The 20,621-nt window shown below is 46.8% G+C and overlaps 1 protein-coding gene and 1 pseudogene across 1 annotated transcript in view; both read left to right on the forward strand.

The window, feature by feature from the left end:
* Positions 1-20,621, forward strand: part of SEC14L5 (SEC14 like lipid binding 5) — a 42,574-nt gene that overhangs the window by 19,586 nt on the left and 2,367 nt on the right. Inside the window, exons 5-15 of the mRNA XM_039885281.1 lie at positions 217-345; positions 969-1,161; positions 5,690-5,802; positions 7,070-7,259; positions 9,656-9,744; positions 9,838-9,908; positions 11,402-11,573; positions 14,269-14,403; positions 15,649-15,783; positions 16,166-16,393; positions 17,517-17,677. Of these exons, the coding sequence (XP_039741215.1) occupies positions 217-345; positions 969-1,161; positions 5,690-5,802; positions 7,070-7,259; positions 9,656-9,744; positions 9,838-9,908; positions 11,402-11,573; positions 14,269-14,403; positions 15,649-15,783; positions 16,166-16,393; positions 17,517-17,677 (1,616 nt within the window). The remainder of the gene's footprint in view (positions 1-216; positions 346-968; positions 1,162-5,689; positions 5,803-7,069; positions 7,260-9,655; positions 9,745-9,837; positions 9,909-11,401; positions 11,574-14,268; positions 14,404-15,648; positions 15,784-16,165; positions 16,394-17,516; positions 17,678-20,621) is intronic.
* LOC120620684 (uncharacterized) lies at positions 14,591-14,706 on the forward strand (annotated as a pseudogene).

Raw genomic sequence — 20,621 nt, forward strand, 5'->3', positions numbered from 1 at the left:
CCCCTCCTGAGGAGGCTCTTTGTTTGCTAACACTTTATACCTTGCATTGTGCTCTGGGTGGGGCCTGTTGGAATTGCTGGAACCCTAGGGTGTTGCCAGCTGTGACATGCTGTCCACTGCATGCTCTGGCTGTGCCCAGGTCACCAAGAGAAGCCCGGGGGAGGGCATGGCATCCTCCACCCTGAGACTGTGTTGTCATCCCTGCCTGGCTTTCAGGTCCACCCCGAGAATGAAGACTGGACTTGCTTTGAGCAATCTGCCTCACTTGACATCCGGTCCTTCTTTGGCTTCGAAAGTGCCTTGGAGAAGATTGCCATGAAGCAGTACACAGCTAATGTCAAGAAGGTAAGAGAGGGGCTTCGTCAGTCACAAGGAGGAAGAAGGTGCACAGGCCTTGGGGGCTGCCAGTTCTGGTTCAAAGCCCGCTCTGCCACCCGATAACTCGTGTGACATCAGGCAACATCCTTAACTGTCCTCATCTGTAGAATGGGTATTCTAGGAGATGATGGATGGAAAGCAAGCCCATAGTGGGGCACAGTAATAACTGTCCTGATGCTCCCAGGCTTGTGTAGGGAACTCTGTGGACAGAGGAGGGACATTGGGCAGTGCTTTTTCCTGGTTAAAATTGTCACTGCTTGGTTTAAAGATCTGACCCATCATTGAGATAAGGCCTTTTGGTGTAATGAAACAGGTGAAATCCACTTTAATAATATATTTCATCCAACGTGTTATCAATATAAAACTTAATCGGGAGTTATTTTACATTCTTTGGTACCAAATCTTGGAAATCTGTTGCGTATTTAACACTCACAGGACATCTCCACTGGTCCCTGCCACATTTCAACTGCTTAATAGCCATGCATCGGGGCTGGAACCGGAGCCAGGTTGGGTGATTTCCAAGTTGATGCGGTTACCCCTTGCGGTCCTGCCCCAGGTACCGATATGTCTTGGCACTCTCTGTCTTCCAGGGGAAGGAGGTGATCGAGCATTACCTGAACGAGCTCATCTCCCAAGGCATCTCTCACGTTCCCCGGTGGACGCCTGCCCGGGTCCGAGAGGAGGACACCCGCTCCCAGGCTGCGTTGGGGGACCCAGACTCCTTGGAGGCTGATGGGCCCAGCAGCGTCCAGGGCCCCATTTCTGAGATGGTCGGTACTGACGGTAAGACTCTGTGGCCAAGGCCTGAAGTCTTAGGAAGCCTGCAGTGGGTTTGCTTACCCTGTGGTGGGGAGAATTGCCGCGGGTGCCTTGGGGACAGATCTGAGTCCTGGAATATAACTCCGTCTCCTCCCTCTCCCATTTGCTTCCCCATCTCTTTCTTCAGGCCCAAGAGCCAGAAATGATTTATTTCAAGATCAGGAATTGACCTGATCTGGTATATTATGGCTGCCCTTTTCTCTGGTTTTATTACTATTTTTAATTATATGAATAATGCGTGATTATGGTGGAAAAAGAATTTGAATTGCTCAGAAGATGTCAAGTAGGAAGTAAAACTTCTTTCCTTTCCCTGAAGGCAGCAATAGTTTTGTGTTCATATTTCCTGAGACTACCTAGGCACATACACATACATAATATGTATATACGCACGTGTGGTTACACACACCTACATGCGTATATAACCTATGTTGAACAAATAAGGGCATATAACACATTCTATTTGATATTTTGCTTTTTTCACACTTACTAATGTCGATTGAACAGCTTTCTGTATCAGCGCATGTGTCTGAGCACTTTGCGGTATTTCATAGTGTGGTTGCACCATAACTTATTAATAAACATTTATTATTTATTATTTTTAATTTAGTTTGTTTAGCTAGTCCCCTATTGACAGGTTGTTTTCCTTTTTTTTAAATAAAATAATATGGTACATCTTTGTACTTAAGGTTTTTAAAAATATCTGCCTGATTTTATATATATATATGTATGTGTATATATATATGTATATATATATGTATGTATATGTATACATATATAGCATAATTTTAAAAGTTGAATCGTTGGGTCCAAGGTTGTTATGTGCAACTAAAATTTTGGTAGATTTACCAGTTAGGCCCACAAAGAGCTGGTACTAATCAATGTTCCCACCGAAAGTGTGTGGCTGGGTCTATTCCTGAGTTCGCCCTGTCCCCCGCTCCCCACAAGGCTTTTGTTAAACATTTCAAACTTCTGAAGGGCAAAGAGTGATTAGTGATCACTAATCTTTCATTATGAGTGAGGTCAAGTATTCTTTTTTTATGTTTAGTGATTCAACTTAACTTTTTTTTGCGAATCCCTGTTCTTGTTCTTTGTCCATTTTCCTATTTGCTGATTCCTTATTGCTTTGTAAGAGCTCTTTACATATTAAGGCAATTAACCCTTTGTCATATTTCAGATTTTTATTGACATGGGAAATGTTCACAATATGACAATTTTTCATGCACATACCCCATAAATCCAGTTTTAATCATGTACATTTATGTTCAGGACAGTTCAGATTTTTCTTTGGGGCCAATGAAGTGTAGGGCTTGCTGACTCAAAGATGTGTAACCCATGTAACCCAAAATACATCTGGGGCCATGATTAGGAAGAACAAAATTTATTTATTCAACAAATATTTATTCTGCACCATCCGTGTGCACTAACTGGCCGCTGTTGTACAAACACTTTTTAAATAGTTAAAAAAATTGTTTTTACAACACTGCACTTCTGCGCCTTCCGGTGCACACACGCTGCGGGTCATGTCCTGTGCCCTCCCTGTGTTACACAGGTCTTTCTTTCCTTTTGTCTGTGCTGTCCACCAGCAGGGCTGGTACTCAGGATGGCTGACAGGAGGCACAGTCATGTGCTCTGAATCACTGAGCCTTTGTGCTCAGAAGAAGAAAGAGGCCTTCACAGCTGCCTGGAGCCCGGAAGGATGCTGGCATCTCTTGCCTCCCTCGTGTTTCTCCCTCAACCTCTCCTCACCCTCAGCATCCCCGCTTCTGACCCCTCTCAGTGTTTCTGGGTCAGGACGGTTCTCCCCACAGCATCTCTCTTGCCTCTATTTACCTATACACCTCCTGGCACAGTTGGCGTGACCACCAGTCCTGGCTTTTTTTTTGTTTTCGAGGGAACCGCTGGTTCCCACTGCTGGACTGCGAACATTCCATTTGTTTTTTTATTGTGTCATCTGCACACAAAGAATGGGCTGTGTTCCTGGGGGCTGCTCTTTGTGAACTGTCTCCACCTACTGCTGAGAGGCTACCATGCTGCGATGCCTCACTATGCCAGCATCTGCTACCCCAGTGGTTAAGAGTGGGCAATAGGACGTCAAATTGGAGCCCAACCTCTAAATGCTGGCACATGCTGACCCTGCACAGCCCAATAGTGGAAGATGGGATTGAACAGTGAGAGTGATCTGTGCAGCTCTGGGCTGTATTTTGGGGCCAGGGCTCTGTATCCTAAAAGTCTTGTACCTCACAAGGAAGCTAGAGATGTAGGAAGGCAAAAAGAACTGGTATTTATTGATTGCCTTTGTTATGCTGGGCACACTACATACATTTACTTGTTTGAGTTACTTTACCTGTCTGGGCGTCAGTTTTATCTTCTCTAAAGTGGGAATAATAGTGACACCCACCTCACAGGGTATTGAGAAAACTCATTGAGATGATATATATTATATTGTTAATTATCTTTGCACCAATAATGATCAGAAGAATAAATTAAGAAAACAGTTCCATTTATAATTGCATCAAAAATCATAAAATACGTAGGAATAAATTTAACCAAAGAGGCGAAATATTTATCTATATTCTGAAAACTGTAAGACATTGAAGAAAGAAATTGAAGAAGATACAAATACCTGGAAGGATATACCCTGCTCATGGAGTGGAAGGATTCATATTGCTAAAGTGTCCATACCACTTAAAGCAATCTACAGATTCAGTGCAATCCCTGTCAAAATACAAATGGCATTCTTCTCAGAATTAGAACAACTAATCTTAAAATTTATATGGAACCATGAAAGACTCCAAAATAGCCAAAGAAATTTTGAGAAAGAACAAAGTGGAAGGTACCATGCTCCTTAATATCAAACTATACTACAAAGCTACAATAATCAAAATAATACAGTACTGGCATAAAAACAAACACATAGATCAATGGAACAGAATAGAGAGCCCAGAAATAAACCTACGCTTATATGGTCATTTAATCTATGATGAAAGAGGCAAGGATATACAATGGGGTAAAAAGACAGTCTCTTCCATAATGGTGTTGAAAAACCTGGACACATACATGCAAAAAAAAAAAAATGAAATTGGACTACTTTCTTACACCATACACAAAAATATAGTCAAATAGATTAGTATATGTGCTGCTGAAGTGAGCACGATACTCAAATAGATTAAAGACTTAAATGTAAGACCCAAAACCATAAAACTCTTAGAGGAAAACATAGGCAGTAAACTCTCTGACGTTGGTCTTGGCAATATATTTTTGGATATGTCTCCTTAGGCAAGGAAAACAAAAGAAAAAATAAATGGGACTGCATTAAACTAAAAAGTTTTTGCACAGCGAGGAAAACCATCAACAAAATGAAAAGAAAACCTATTGAATGGGAGAAAATATTCACCAATGATATATCCAATAAGGGGTTAATATCCAAAATATATAAGGATCTCATATAACTTAACACCAAAAATCAACCAAACAAATCAATTTAATAAATGGGTGGAGGACCTGAATAGAGATTTCTCCCAAGAGGACATGCAGATGGTAAAAATCGACATATGAAAAGATGCTCAGCATCACTAATCATCAAGGAAATACAAATTAAAATCATAATGAGATATCACTTCACACCTATCATCAATAAATCAACAAATAACAAGTGTTGGCGAAGATGTGGAGAAAAAGGAACCCTTGTACATTGTTGGTGAGAATGTAAATTGGTGTAGCCACTATGAAAAACAGTATGGAGGTTCCCTGAAAATGTTAAAAAGAGCTGCCATATGATCCAGCAATTTCACTTCTAGATATTTATCCCAAGAAAACAAAAAAACTAATTTAAAAAGATATATGCACTCTGTGTTCATTTCAGCATTATTACATAGCCAAGATATCTGTCAATAGATGAACAGATAAAGAAGATATGGTATATATGTGTGTGTGTGTGTATCACACATGTATACACACATATACACACAATGGAATCTTGTTCAGCAAAAAAGAATGAGATCTTGCCATTTGTGACAATGTGGGTGGACCTAGAAGGTATTATGCTAAGTGAAATAAGCCAGACAGAGAGACAAATACCGCATGATTTCACTTATATGTGGAATCTAAAACAAAACAAAACAAATGAATAAACAAAATACAATAGGAACAGGCCTATGGATATAGTGAACGAGCTGATGGTTACCAAGTTGAAGGGGGTGGGAGATGGACAAAAACCTTCAGAGGACATTTCTGAGAGTCAAAGGGATACATCGCTTGCCACGGTGAGATCTAGGCTTGCTCCGGCACTTCCCTTGGAAGTGGGTCAGAAAGACAAGAGGATCTGGAGCCCACGTGGCTGTTGTCTGGTGTAAGGGCCACCATGTGGCTTGGAACGACATTTCAGATTCGAGGTACCCAGTAATGTGAGGGTTCCAGAAAGGGTAGACAGACCACATGGTGAAGAGACGCAGCATCTCACTTTTGTCCTGAAGCCCTCCTTCTTCTCCTCCAGGGGACAAGCTGGATGCAGACTACATTGAGAGGTGCCTGGGCCAGCTCACGCCTATGCAGGAGAGCTGCCTGATCCAGCTTCGGCGCTGGTTGCAGGAGAACCACAAAGGCAAGGTGGGTGCAGGGCTAGGGCCCGCGGGGGCAGATGCGCAGTCAGAGCTGCCCAGCCTCAGGCACTGGGGAGAAGGAGCCAGGGAAATAAGTCTGTGTAATTAGCAATACTGGACACTTAGATTTTGCCTTTTTTTTTCATTATATACTGTCTTTTGTATCTATAACACATGCCGTGCATTATCACTGATTTGGCACTGTTAACATTTGAGGCTGGACAGTTCTTTGTGATGGGGGCTATCCTGTGCACTGTAGCGAGTTGAGCAGCCTCGCTGGCCTCCACCCACTAGATGCTACGAGCTCTTCTCTCTCAGTTGTGACAATCAAAAATGGCTCCAGACAAATGTACTCTGTGGGGCAGTCACCCCCGGTTGAGACCTAATGATGTATAGCCCTATGGTCACAAGACCGTGTTTTTTTCTAAGAGATTTAATGACTTGCAAAGGTTGATTTTTGACAGCATGTGGATTTTGCCTTTAGACTCGAAGCCTCATAACATGAATGTCCACCATGCATGTAGGTTCCAAGCATGGACTTGACCTTCAGCTCCACTGAATAAGAACTTCTTGCTTATTCATGAGTCGCTGAACCTTCCTCTCCAGCTCTTCTCCTCTTACACTGGGGAGCAGACAAAAGAGTGTTGGGCTATGATGTAACCTGTCTTCCTGTTTCCATCAGTAAAATGGAAATAACGTTAGCATATACCTCCAAGAGCAAATTAAAGGGACAATCCTCATAAAGTGCTTAGAGCCATGTCTGGCTCAGAATAAATACTCAAAAAAGGGCACTTTTGAATGGGGGTGGCTTTCCTGAGACTGTTGATATTTGCCTGAGGAAAAGGAGAGCTGATAGGGTCTTAGCTTGTCACCTCAGCTATTTAGGTTAGGTGAGGCAGGAAAGCAGCATGAATCAACGAGTCAAAAAAAGAGGGATTTATCAGCTCATATAACAAACTGTTAAGAAGGGTGTATTACTTTCCTTGGGCTGCTGAAACAAAATGCCACACACTGGGAGGCTTAAAACAACAGAAATGTATTCTCTCCCAGTTCTAGAGGCCAGATGTCTGAGATTAAGGTGTTGGCAGGGTTAGTTCCTTCAAGAAGCTCTGCGGGAGAATCTGGTTCATGTCTCTCCTGGCTTTTGGTGACTGCGGCAGTCCTTGGCTTGTGGACATATATGGTCCTTTCTCCTGCTAAATATTTTTAGATGAGACAGGAGACTCAGTTTCCATAATTTCATCTACTGAGGCTGCTCCTTCTCCTTCTCTCAGATTCCCAAAGATCAGCACATCCTTCGGTTCCTGCGGGCTCGTGACTTCCACCTGGACAGGGCCCGGGAGATGCTGTGCCAGTCCTTGAGCTGGCGAAAGCAGCACCAGGTGGATCTCCTCCTTCAGACCTGGTGCCCGCCCGCCCTCCTGGAGGAGTTCTTTGCGGGGGGCTGGCACTACCAGGACATAGGTGCGTACCTTCAGTCACTCCCGAATATGCTTCAATTGCCACTTTCCATGCTGCTTTTTTTTCCTTTTGATTCTTCCAAGCATCTGGAGATGACTTTGAGGTGACAGCCCAGCCCAGGAAGGCAGAGCTGGGCTTAAAGTGAATACCGCGTTAGTGTCTTGGGGCTGCCATAGCAAATCACCACACACTGGGTGGTTTAAAGTGACAGAAGTTTATTTCTTTCCAGTTCTGGAGGCCAGAAATCTGAAATCAAGGTGTCAGCAAGGCCATGATCCCTGTGAAGGCTCTAGGAGGGAATCCTTCCTTGCTTTTTCCAGCTTCTGGTGGCCCCAGGCGTTCCTTGGCTTGGCAGCATCATTCTAGTCTCTGCCTGCATCTTCACATGGCCTTCCTCTCTCTGTATCTCTCAGTGTGCTCTCCCCTTATAAAGACCCCAGGTCATTGGATGTGGTATGATCCAGTATGATTTCATCTCTAGATCTTTAAATAATTACCTCCCCGAAGACCCTATTTCCAAATAAGGCCACATTGTGAAATTATGGGTGATGTGAATTTGGGGGGAATGTTATTCAACACACTATAAAGATCTTTGGATTTTTTTTATTTATTAAATTGCCATTGAAGCCAGTGCCTATTATGGTTTTCAATGTCTTTTATGTAAAAATTCATAACAGTTGACTCTTGAATAATGTTGGGGTTAGGGGCGCCAAACCCCTACGCAGTCGCAAATCCACTTATAACTTCTGACTCTCCAAAAACTTAACTATGCTTGTCCTTTTGTATCCATGGAGAATTGTTTCCAGAATCCCCCGAGATTCAAAATCCGTGGATGCTCAAGTCCCTTATATAAAATGGTGTAGAACAAGGCATATACATCTGCAGATTCCCAGATCATTGACTGGCGGTTGGTTGAATCTGTAGATGTGAAACCAAGGGATACAGAGGGCTGACTGTTTACTTATTGAAAAAATCTGCAAATAAGTGGAACCACACAGTTCAAACCTGTTATTCAAGGGTCAACTGTATACTGATTAGGGCAAATGCTTGACTCTCCTGAAGAACTGGTTGGGACACTTTCTTTTAATATACATACAGTTAATCCTCGTTATTCATATATTGCATATTTGCGAATTTGCCTTCTCACTGAAATTTACTTATAGCCCCCAAATCAATACTCAGGATGCTTTCGTGGTCATTCACAGATGAGCACAGAGTGGCAAAAACGCTGAGGTGCCCGACCTGCATGTCCCCAACTGAGGTTGAATGAGATGTCCTTCTGCCTCCTTGTTTCAGCTCTCACACTGGGAACACGTGTCCCTTTTGCAGTCTGCTTAGTGCCACATTTTGTGCGTGTGCGTGTGCTTTTTGTTGGTTATTTTGCTGTGTAGAATGGTCCCCAAGCGTCGTGCAGAAGTGCTGTCTAGGGTTCCTAAGTGCAAGGAGGCTGTGATGTGCCTTTTGGAGAAAACGTCTGTTAGATCGGCTTGTTCAGACATGCGTTTCAGTGCTGCTGGCCCTGAGTTCAATGTTAATGAGTCAACAATATATATTAAATAAGGTGTCCTTAAATAGAAGCACACATAAAACAAGGTTTTCGTATTGCCTGGTTGACAAAAATGTTACTACTAAGCGGCTCGCAGATCCCTAACTCTCTGTTTTTCTTAGAAGCAGTGGTTCAATATTTGCCAATTCGGTGTTTGAGGTGACATCATAGAATTGCTGCAAATAACGAGAGTCAGCTGTGTTAATATGTAATTCCTTATTTTCCCTTTTTGCTTTAGCTGACAGAAGGCTAACAGCCAACATTTACTTGTTCTCTCCATACTCCTTCATTATGTAGTTTATTATCCTCTTAAAAAAAATTTTTTGTTTTAAATCTTTTAATGTTAGAAGTTTTAGATTTTCAGAAAAGTTGCTAAGATTATACAGAGAGTTCCCACGAGCTCCTCACTCAGTTTCCTTAATGGTGTAAATTTTTTAACACTTCTCTTGTTTCTTTCACCATAAATGGTGTCAGCCCCTCTTGGGAGCAGGCAGGGTGTTAGTAGATAAGGCAGGGTTGAAGCTCGGTGAGCCACAGCCTGGCAACTCTTTCTCCAAGGAGGGTAAGTTTTCATGGAGGCTTTGACCTGCCCTCCCACGAGCATCCGCTGAATCAGCAGTCAACCTTTTTGGCACCAGGGACTGGTGCTCCTGTGAGAATCTAAGGTCTGGTGATCTGAGGTAGAGCTGAGGAGGTGATGCTAGCACTGGGGAGCGGCTGCAAATATAGATGAAGTTTCTCTGCTCACCCACTGCTGTGAGGCCTGGTTCCTAAGGGGCCACGGACTGGTATTGGTATGTGGCCCGGGGGTTGGAGACGCCTTCACTAAATAACGCCCCTTCTCTTTGCAAAGATGGCCGCCCGCTGTACATCTTGCGCCTGGGCCACATGGACACCAAAGGCTTGATGAAGGCCATGGGGGAGGAGGCACTGCTGCAGCACGTGAGTCAGGGTCCCCACTTCCTGGAGCCCCTGGGGCTGCCTGCAGGTGTAGAAGCCAAAGGAATGTTCACCAGCACATTCTCTACCTTCCAGGTTCTTTCTGTCAATGAAGAAGGACAGAGGCGGTGTGAAGGGAACACCAAACAGTATGGCCGCCCCATCAGGCAAGAACCTCGCCGGGAACAAATTCCCCAAACTGAGCATGGATACTGTGCCAGGCAGCGTGCTGGGCGCTTCACAGAAATGTCCTCACTTAATTCTCGCAATGATCCTATGAAGCAGGGATTGTCGTCCCTGTTCTTTATGGAGGGAGAAGCTGAGGCTTAGAGTGGCAATGGTCATCTAAGGTTGCTTAGTGATTTATTGGCAGAGCTAGAATTGGAAACTGTTCCTGTCTGGCTCAGGTTCAAGGACTTTATTTTCCAGGCCATACAGCCTCCTGGCCTTGGCTTTTTGAGACTGGCTCTCCCACCCCAAGTTCTACCTTGACAAAGTCCCAGGCAGGTCCTCGCAGGTGTCACGGGACGTCCAGTAACACACTAGCCCTCTCTGACTTCCCCAGACTTCTATGCCTGAACTCAGTTTCCCACACCAGTATTCACAGTGGCATTGCCCCAAAAGGCACTGAACCTTTTCTTTTCTGAAAAGTGGGAATAATATCACTAGTCCTAGGGTTTCCTAATGGATGATCAAAAACAATAACTGTTAAGATATAATGCAAGCATGTATATAGAACTTAATTATCTAGCAGGTGTTCTTCTGAGTACCTTATGTGTCATCTTTATCACAGCCCTCAGAAGGAAGAACAGGCAGGATCTGCTACAGCAGCTTTTTATCCCAAAATATCCTGATTCTGGTGAAAATTATGTTTCTTTGCTGTTTGACACTTTCCCAAGGGTTCATATACTGGAGTGGGGATGGAAAATCGATCAGTAGGGTCCTAGCCAGAAGAGGAACTTATCCCCAATGGCTCAGATGACAGGGTGTCACAAAGGTGCTCCTTACAGTGGTGTGGGCAGGGTGCAGCTGTGATGGAGAGGCTCCCAGAGACTAGCCGCTGCAGGAAAATGGTCATTTTTCTAATGAATTGGTGCTAATGAAATAGAGACACAGAGAGGTTAAGTAACTTGGTTAGGCCACACAGCAGGTGGCAGAGCTGGAATTTGAACCCAGGGCATCTGTCTCTGGAGTGTGTACTGTTAACACTTATGCTCTATTTCATCGTCAGCATCTTTTCGACAATCGGTGGTAATAACTAGCTTTTATTGAGTGGATGCTATGTGTCTGTTCTTGCAGAGAACTTTACATATACCATCTCATGTAATCCTAACAGCAAGTGCTTGAGATGGGGACTGTTACTGTCATTGCCACCGTCCCAACGAGGAAGGTGCTTATGTCATGCAGCTCCCAGGGGTGAAGGTGACACCCGAATTTGGGTGCTCAGCCTTGGAGTCCATACTCTGGGCCTTTTGGCTATGTGGCCTCCCCATGGTGGCAGGATCCACGAGCGTGTCCTGTGACCCCTGCCCCTTCTGTTCATAGCCCTGCCTCACTGAGCCTCTCCATTTGTCCCTGTCTGTTGGCCCCCTGCCTCCCCACAGAGGGGGTTAGGAAGTGGCAGGGCGAGGTGTAGTGAGGGGCTCCATGTCTGCCGCAGCTCCTGGACCTGCCTGGTGGACCTGGAAGGACTCAACATGAGGCATCTGTGGCGGCCGGGGGTGAAGGCCCTCCTGCGGATGATTGAGGTGGTCGAGGACAACTACCCCGAGACCCTGGGCCGGCTGCTTATTGTGCGTGCCCCCCGCGTCTTCCCGGTGCTGTGGACACTGGTAAGAGCAGGAGGCTAAGGTGGGAGGGTGTCCCTCTGTGAGCTGCCCGACCCGCTTGTGCTGTGTCATTTCTTCTAACTCATACGCCACAAAGGTCACCCCTTTAAAGTGTATGAGTCAGTGGTTTTTAGTATATTCACAGAGCTGTGCAACCATCGCCACTACCTAATTCTAGAATGTTTTCTTCACCCCAAAAGGAAATCCCGTACCCATTAACAGCTGCTCTCCTCTCCACCCCTCGCAGCTTCTGGCAACCATGAACCTACTTTGTGTCTCTATGGATTTGCCTAGTCTAGATATTTCACATAAATGGAATCAAACACTATGAGTCTTTTTGAGTCTGATTTCTCTCACTTAGCATAATGATTTCAGGTTCATCCACATCAGAGTCTATGTCAATACTTTGTTTCTTTTTATGTCTGAATAGTATTTCGCTATATGGACAGAGCACAGTTTATGTATCCTGTGTCCTGTTTCGTGATCACTAGAGTCACACCCAGAATTGTACAGGCTTCCTGGGACTCCTGTGAGCTGGGAGTGCTGGGATCCTGTACTATAGAGACTGTGAAACATTTTGCCCATGACCCACAGTGAGAAATACACTTTATGCTGCAACCCGGCACATGCATGCCTGCATGCATGTATACACACACACACGCATACCAATAAGCTAATCATTATGTGCTAAATTGATTTCACAACCACTGACAGGTTATCATTTGCAGTTGAAAACCACTGCCCCGGGGCCTTGCTGCTGGTCCACGGTTGGGTACAATCTCAACCCCGCCCCGCCCCAGTCCTACTGACCCAATGCCATGGGTAGTGGGGTGTGGGAGTGTTCAGTGCTCAGGGAAGCCTGAGAAGTGCTGCTGTAAGTAGAGGGTCAATCAAGATGGGGATTCAAGAGTTTAAAGTTAAGTGGAATCAGTGTTTTACTAAGGACCTACTATGTGCCAGGCACCTTTCCAGGCCCTGGGGATTCAGAGTGCACAAGCCAGCCATTGTGTCTCCCCTCACTGTCATGGGGTGGGAAGAGATAAACCGGATAACACCACTCAAGTAAATGCTTCATGGTTCCCTATGACAAGGGCATGAGGACATTCAGGGTTTTTGGAGAGACTAAGCCAGGCAGGGGGTGAAGCATGGGGAGAATTCGGATTGGGGACCTGAGGAAGGTCCTGCTGTGGAGGTGACTTATGGACGAGACCTGAAGAAGGAGCAGGAGTCATGCAGGGAAAGGCAGAGGGAAGGGTATGGCAGGCAACCTGTGCAGCATGGGCAAAGGCCCGGAGGCAGGACCACGCTTTGGAGGAACTGAAAAACCAATCCCCAGGAGCTGGAGCAAAAGGGCGAGCTGCCCCGAGGAGGCTGGGAGGATGCTCGGGGATCGGCACCTGCCAAGGCCTGGCTGTGGCGATGACGGGACCTGTACCGAGGCGGTGGAGAGCCCTGGAGGATTGTCAGCAGGAGAGCACATGAGTGGGCTTCTGTGGCCAGATGTTCTCTGGCTTCTGCGGCTCCGTCAGGGCTGGTTTGGGGGAGCAGGAGCTGCAGGAGAGACGAGCAGGAACCTGCTACTGAAGCTTCCTATCCCAAAATATCCTGATTTTTGTGAAAATTATGTTTCCTTACCATTTAGAGATTTCCTAAGAGGATGTCCATTGGGTGGGGCTGGGAGCCAGTCAGTCAGCATCCTGGCCGGAAGCAAGATTCACCCAAATGGAGGGGTGAGGGTGACATGAAGGAGCTGCTTACAGAGGTGTGGGCAGGATGGAGAGGCCCCCAGGGCCTAGTCGCTTCAGTAACTCTGACCACCCCAGAGCTGGAGGGACAAGAAGGAGGGACAGCTTTCGGTCTGGAGCTGTGAAAGCCAGAATGGGGTGGGGGTGGGGCCTGCAGTGGCAGCTGCTGCTTCCAGGGTCACCGAGGTGGGGAGGGGGTAAGGGAACCACCCTGCCCATTGGCCATGCCAGATGGAGCAGGCGACTGCCTCCCAGGCGGCCGAAGGAGAGTGATCACACAGGTGGGATGCCAGTTCCCAGTTCATCTTTTGCCTGGGGCATTCTTTGCTGAATTGGCTTGTGCCCTGCCATGCTAAGTGTCACAGTTCATTCACCCTTCCTTCCTTCCCTCCCTCCTTCCCTTTTTCCTTCCCCCCTTCCTTCCCTTCTTACCTCCCAACCAATTTATTGATCCAGACCCCATACCAGAATTGAGGATGCCTTGAAAACACAAACTGACATGCAGCTTAGAGCTCTGTGTTGAAATATATCTCATCTGGGATATACAAAACACAATCATCTGTGAGTGGAATATTATTCAGCCATAAAAAGGAAGTATCGATAATTCTACACATGGATATACCTCAAAAACATGCTAAATGACAGCCAGACATAAAAGGACACATATCATGATTCCATTTATTTGAAATGTCCAGAACAGGCAAATCCATAGAGATAGAAAGTAGATTAGTTGTTGCCAGGGGCCAGGGGGAGAGGGGAAGGGCAGTGACTGCTAATGGATGTGGGGTTTCATTTTGGGGGGATGAAAAATGTCTTCGAATTAGATAATGGTGAAAGTTGTACAACACAGTGAATGAACCAAAAGCCACTTTGAAATGGTTAATTCTATGTTATGTGAATTATACTTCAATAAAAAAACAACTTTCCATCTTGCCTCACCTCCCCCATTTCAGATCAGCCCCTTCATCAATGAGAACACCCGGCAGAAGTTTCTCATCTACAGCGGCAGCAATTACCAGGGCCCTGGAGGCCTTGTCGACTACCTGGATAAAGAAGTGATCCCCGACTTCCTCGGGGGAGAGTGCATGGTGAGGCGACTGGAGCTCTGGGCTCCAGGAGGGGGCAGGCTGTCCGAGGACCAGGGGCTGGGGAGTGCCGGGGCAGGCCTTGTTTTAGAAGCTGCCCCAGGACGTGGTTCCATAGTATAGCAGTTAGCACGTCTGCTTTATACACACAAGGTCCTGGGTTTGCGCTCCAGTGGAGCCACGGTCCATGGTCTATGGCCATGCCACCCTGAACAAGCCCGATGTCTGATCTCGGAAGCTAAGCAGGGTCAGGCCTGGTTAGTATTTAGATGGGAGACCACCTAGGAAGATCAGGTGCTGTAAGCATAAATAAAAAAAAAAAAAAAAAAAGCTGCCCCAAAGAGAGGTGACTCTTCCCTGAAGTAGGGGCCTTACCTTGGCTCTTTCAAACACAGTGAGCAAGACAGACGTTTCTAGAAGTTTAGAGACCCACTGGGCTAGTCATAGGCTTGCCCCTCCTGTATTCCACATCCAAGACAAGTTGCTAGGATACGGTCAGAGTGTACCTGTTGGCTGTGTACCCTCTGCTGCAGAAGGAGGTGACTCGAATGTCCCAGAGGCCTGGGCCCTGGAGCCAGAGCTGGTGTACCCAAAGGGATTTATCCCCAACCCACAACCACCTGGGGTGGGATGATCAGGCAGCCTCTTCCAGGAGAGGTGGCCTCAGGCCCCCGTTAATTGCATCCACCCCCTCCCCACCCCTGCAGTGAGATAATAGGCAGGGGTGACCTATCTCATCTGTCTTATCTCATCTGGCAGTGGGAGGGCAGGCCCCTCCCCTTCTCTAACGGAAATACCAAACAGCATGCTTGAATGATTTTGGGGTTATAAAACATATTTCCTAGGATTTTTGCCAAGCTTGCCCATTTTCTCCACCTGTCACAATGTGTATGCATGACGTACATTTAGCAAATGGGCCTGTAGGACCAGCATAGTGGTAAGGAACATGAGCCTGGGGCCTGAGAAATGTGGGTTCGCACCCTGGTTCAGCCACTTTCTGCTCTGTGATCTTAGGCAAGTGGTCTGACCTCTCTGAGTCTCCATTTTCCTCATCTGTGAAATATGAAGAATAATAGTTCCTTCTGCATCGTAGTGGTTCTGGGGTTACATGGAGCCACAGAAGCCTGCTGCCCAGCTCACCAAGGGGTAGCTTTTAAAGGTCTGGTTTCAGGGGTCACAGAGCACTCTTCTATAGGTCACCCAGGCTTTGCTGGGCCCCAACATGCCACCTTTTTCTTTGTTCCCCAGTGTAATGTCCCTGAAGGAGGGCTGGTCCCCAAGTCCCTCTATCTAACGGAAGAGGAGCAGCAGCAATCTGACCAGTTGTGCCAGTGGAGAGAGACTTACCAGTCGGCCAGCGTGCTCCGAGGGGCCCCCCATGAGGTGCTGGGGCCTGGCCTGGGAGGGCCCACTGGGCTGGGGTATCATTATAGGTCAGGGTCCCCCGGAGCAGAGCCTGAAATGAAGGTTCTCATGCCAGTGATTTGCTGAGGGCACACTCTCAGGACAAACCTGTAAGGAGGGGTGGGGGCAGGATGGATGTGGGCAAGAATCTCAGGGGCCATTTCAGCCACAGTCTAGCCCAGCCTGACCCTCGGGGAGCACTGGATGTGCAGAGCTCTACGGAGTGGCCCTACTGGCCTTTTGTACCTTTGTGTTAGTCAGTCAGTGGCTGCGAGTCAGCCCCCACAGCAGGTTGGGGTCTCCCAGACATTTCAGACGGGGGGTGGGGGGTTCCATTCTCAGACCTCTCCCGCCCACGCAGGTCACTGTGGAGATTCTGGAGGGGGAATCAGTCATCACCTGGGACTTCGACATCCTGCGAGGAGATGTGGTATTCAGCCTGTACCACACCAAGCAGGCGCCCAGGCTGGGCTCTGGGGAGCCTGGGGCCAGGGCCAGCAGGCAGCTGACGGACAGAGGCTGGGCCTCGGGCACAGACTACAGCTGCGTGGAGGCCCCCCTCGTCTGCCGGGAAGGGGAGAGCATTCAGGTTTGAATTCCTTGCTTCATTTATTCACTCATCATGCAGGACTGGGTGCCCACTGCATGCCAGGATTCTGGGGGACACAGCAGTGGACAAATAGGACCTGGTCCTCAGCCTTAGAGACCCTGCAGGACAGTGCGGGAGAAAGACAGATCCTGGCATATCCAGGATGAATAACTTAGGACACCAGCCTCAGAATCCCCTGGGACTTGTGTCAAAGATGCAGGTTTCCAGGGCTCATGCCCAGCAGGCTGACTCAGAACCTCTGGCTGTGGGGCCTGGAACCTGTGATGCTCGCCCTCTTCCGGTGGTTTCTGATACACAGTCAAGTTCCAGAACTGGCATGGCACAGAAACTGTAGGTCTGGGAACAGAATGCGGACGTGACACTGAACATGAGCTACCCTTGTTGACCTTCATGTCCACCATGAGGCCAGTGCTGCTGGTTGACCATCACCAGCCCCCGAACACAAACACACACACTCACACATACATACATGCACCTATACTCATACATGCTCTCACACATGCATACTCACACATACACACACAAGCACACAATGCACTCATGCATATATGCGTTCACACATACATGCTCACATGCACACTCACATTCATATATGCACACGCACACTCACACATGCAAGCATTGGCGAGCACTGCAGATCTTACTGCAGGTTCTATGGGGAGTCTAGCACACCAGCATCCCCTGGGGTCCCACTGAACATGCAGCCCTTCCTTGAAGATATCCTTCTTTTAACAGCTAATACTCCTTTTCTTGTTCTCTCTCTGGGTTCTTAACAATCTCTAACCACCTGCAAGCTCCCCCTCCCAAATCCTTCTCAGGTACTCCTCAGTATGCGAAGCCTGGTCAGCAGAACAAAAGCCCAACAAATCCAGATGGCTGACTAAACCACACCCCTGCTGTCCTGCAGCCGCACCCCCCCAGACCTTGACCCCTCCCCCAGATTCAGAGGGAGGCTCTCGGCTGCCAGGGATTTGGGGGTGACAGTGGAGAGAGCAAGGATGGCTTTGGAAAGCTCTTAGAGGAGGGACTTGCTGGTGGGCTGGTTTAGAAGGGGGCATTGTCCTCAGGAGGACCAGAGAGTCAGGTGTGGCTGCTGTTTTAGGGCTCCCACGTGACCCGATGGCCTGGCATCTACCTGCTCCAGTGGCAGATGCATGCCCCACCTGGCAATGTGGTGGAGGACGTCCTGACAGCCTTGCACAGCCCCGGCCCCAGGTGCAAACTCCTTTACTACTACGAGGTGCTGGCGTCTGAGGACTTCAGGTAGGAGGGGCTGGGAGAGGGAGCCTGGGCAGGAAGGGCCCCCAATGCCTCCCCAGGCCAGGCTGGGCTGAGAGCGTTGCATTCACCTCCCCTTCTTGCCTCTGAACTTCTCCTGGGGTAGGACACTGGAATCGTTAAATATTTCCAGTGTTTCAGCATCTTAGCACGACATATCAGACACTATGTCTAAACTCCGCCTCAGTTGCAGAACCTTCCCCTCAAATTAAACCCTGGACAGAAGCCCAACATACCAGATCGACTGGTGGGGGGAGTCTGAGGCCCTCCTATTTGGACCTCCCCTCACTCTTAGAATTCCATAAAACAGAGTTTGGACTGTTGTAGAACAGTCTAGAATAGTGCCTCACAGACAACTTTCTCCAAGTGATGTTTTCAGAGAGACAGAGAAATATAGTGGTTAAGACCTCCAGCACTTCCTGATTGCTGTGTGACCTGGGGCAAGTCACTTCACCTCTCTGAGCCTCAGACTTCCTCTCTTAAATGGGGACCACTGGAGCCCCAATGTTGTGGGGTTTTCACGAGGATGAAATGGTTGGGGGAAGCCTGCCTTTCACCTGGGCATAGAGTAAGTGCTCAATAGCAGAAACGAAGCACAGGGTGAGGAGATGGAACAGGTTTGTTAAAATCTTGCGTTTTAGCTTTTAAAAATTAATGTGATTTTGCATTCTGCTTCGTGAAGTATCTGTTAATTTTTGTCTAAAAATAATGCTTTAGAGGCAGGTCCAAGATGGAGGTGTAGGAGGATGCTGAACTCGCTCTCTCCAGCAAACACACTGGAGAATCGCCTACGTTTAGAGCAATTCTTCCTGAGAGACAACTGAGGCCTCTGCACACTGAAAGGGAGATGTGTGTGTGTGTGTGTGTGTGTGTGTGTGTGAGAGAGAGAGAGAGAGAGAGAGACAGAGACAGAGACAGAGACAGAGAGACAAAGAGACATTGCATAGAGATGGCTGGGGAATTATGAAACTCTCCGGGATCTGAGGGAACTTTTTGGGATCAGAGGTGCCAGTGAGGGCCATTGTTTACATTCCCCTCCACCCAGATAGCAGAGGCAGGAGCTCTATCCAGGTGTTCTAGCCAACCTGTAAGGCAAGAGTGTTGCAAAGCTCTCTCCAACAGGACCAGCACAATGTTGCAGCATGCATGCACAACCAGATCAACAGGGCACTGCCATACCCGAGCTAGCTCAAGCAGGACCAACAGGATGCTGTGGTGTGCATGCACTGGGCTGCCCAGCCCAGACCCTACTCTAGCTGTGGACAGCTGGATCAACAGGGTGCCACCATGCACACATGCAGGCACTGGCTGCTCCATCTGGATCTTGCTCTGTTGGTTCTCACAGAGCACTTTGGTACGAATGCACTGGGCTGCCCAGCCTGGGCCCTGCTCCTGCGATGGACAACCGGAACAACAGGGCACCACTCCACTGGGACCAACAGGGCACAGCAGTGCATGAACCATGTTGCCCCACGTGGACCTCACTCCAGCTGCAGATAGTCAGACCAATAGGGAGCTGCCACACACATGTGCATACAACGGGCCATCCTTCCCAGCCTGCTCCTCCCAGCCAACCAGCGGCCCAGCACTGCATCTGCCCATCCTGGCTCCAACCTGCCTGCCAAATCCACCCAGCACACAGTCTACACAGAGGTTACTTACACACGAGGCCGCTTTTTCAGGATTGAGAGATAGCTATCTCATTGAATTCATAAGAACAAACAGAAAAGGTCAAACAAAATGAGAAGACCGAGGAATATGTTACAAATGAAGGAACAAGAAAAACTTCTGGGAAAAAAAACCCTAATGAAGAGGAGATAAGTAATTTTCCTGATAAAGAATTCAAAGAAATGGTCGTAAGTGTGCTCACCAAACTTGAGAGTATAATAGAGGAACTCAGAGAGAAGTTCAGCAAAGAAATGGAAAATATAATAAAGAACCAATCAGAGCTAAAGAATACAATAACTGAAATTAAAAATACATTAGAATGAATCAACAGCAGATTAGATAATACAGAAGAACAGATTAATGACCTGGAAGATAGAATAGTGGAAATCACCCAATCAGAATGGCAAAAAGAAAAAAGAATAAAAGAAGTGAAGATGATGTAAGGGCTGTCTGGAACAACATCAAATACACTAACATTCACATTATAGGGATCCCAGAAGGAAGAGAGACAAAGGGGCATAAAGTTTATTTGAAGAAATAATGGCTGAAATTTTTCCTAATTTAGAGAAGGAAACAGACATCTCGGTCCAGGAAGCATAGTGTTCCAAGCAAGATAAACCCAAGGGGTTCCACACCAAGACATATTGTAATTAAAATGGCAAAAGTTACAGATAAGACAATTTTAAGGCAGCAAGAGGTAAACAACTTTTCACATACAAGGGAAACCGCATAAGGGCATTAATTGATTTCTCAGTAGAAACTACACAGGCCATAAGGAAATGTGGCAGGACATATTTAAAGTGCTGAAATAAAGGAACCTAAAACCTAGAATACTCTACCTGGTAAGGTTATCATCATTCAGAATTGAAGAAGAGATAAAGAGTTTTCTAGACAAAAACTACTGGAGCTCGTCACCATTAAACTGACTTTACAAGAAATGTTAAAAGGGTCTCCTTTAAACAGAAAAGAAAAAGGCCGTAACCAGAAATAAGAAAATACATGAAAGGAAAAAATCTCACAGGTAAAGGCAGATACATAATAAACAAAGCTAGTATGAAGGTTAAAAGACAAGAGTAGGAAAATTAATTATAACTACAATAAATAGTTGGGGGTACACTAAACAAAAAAGATCTCAAATATGACGTCAAAAACAAAGTGTAGAGCGGGGAGTAAAAATGTAGTACTTTTAAAATGTGTTTGATCTTAAACACCTTACAGCTTAAAATAGACACACACACACACACACACACACACACACACA

Source organism: Pteropus medius, unplaced genomic scaffold, assembly GCF_902729225.1.
Source record: "Pteropus medius unplaced genomic scaffold, Ma_sr-lr_union100, whole genome shotgun sequence".
Taxonomy (NCBI): domain Eukaryota; kingdom Metazoa; phylum Chordata; class Mammalia; order Chiroptera; family Pteropodidae; genus Pteropus; species Pteropus medius.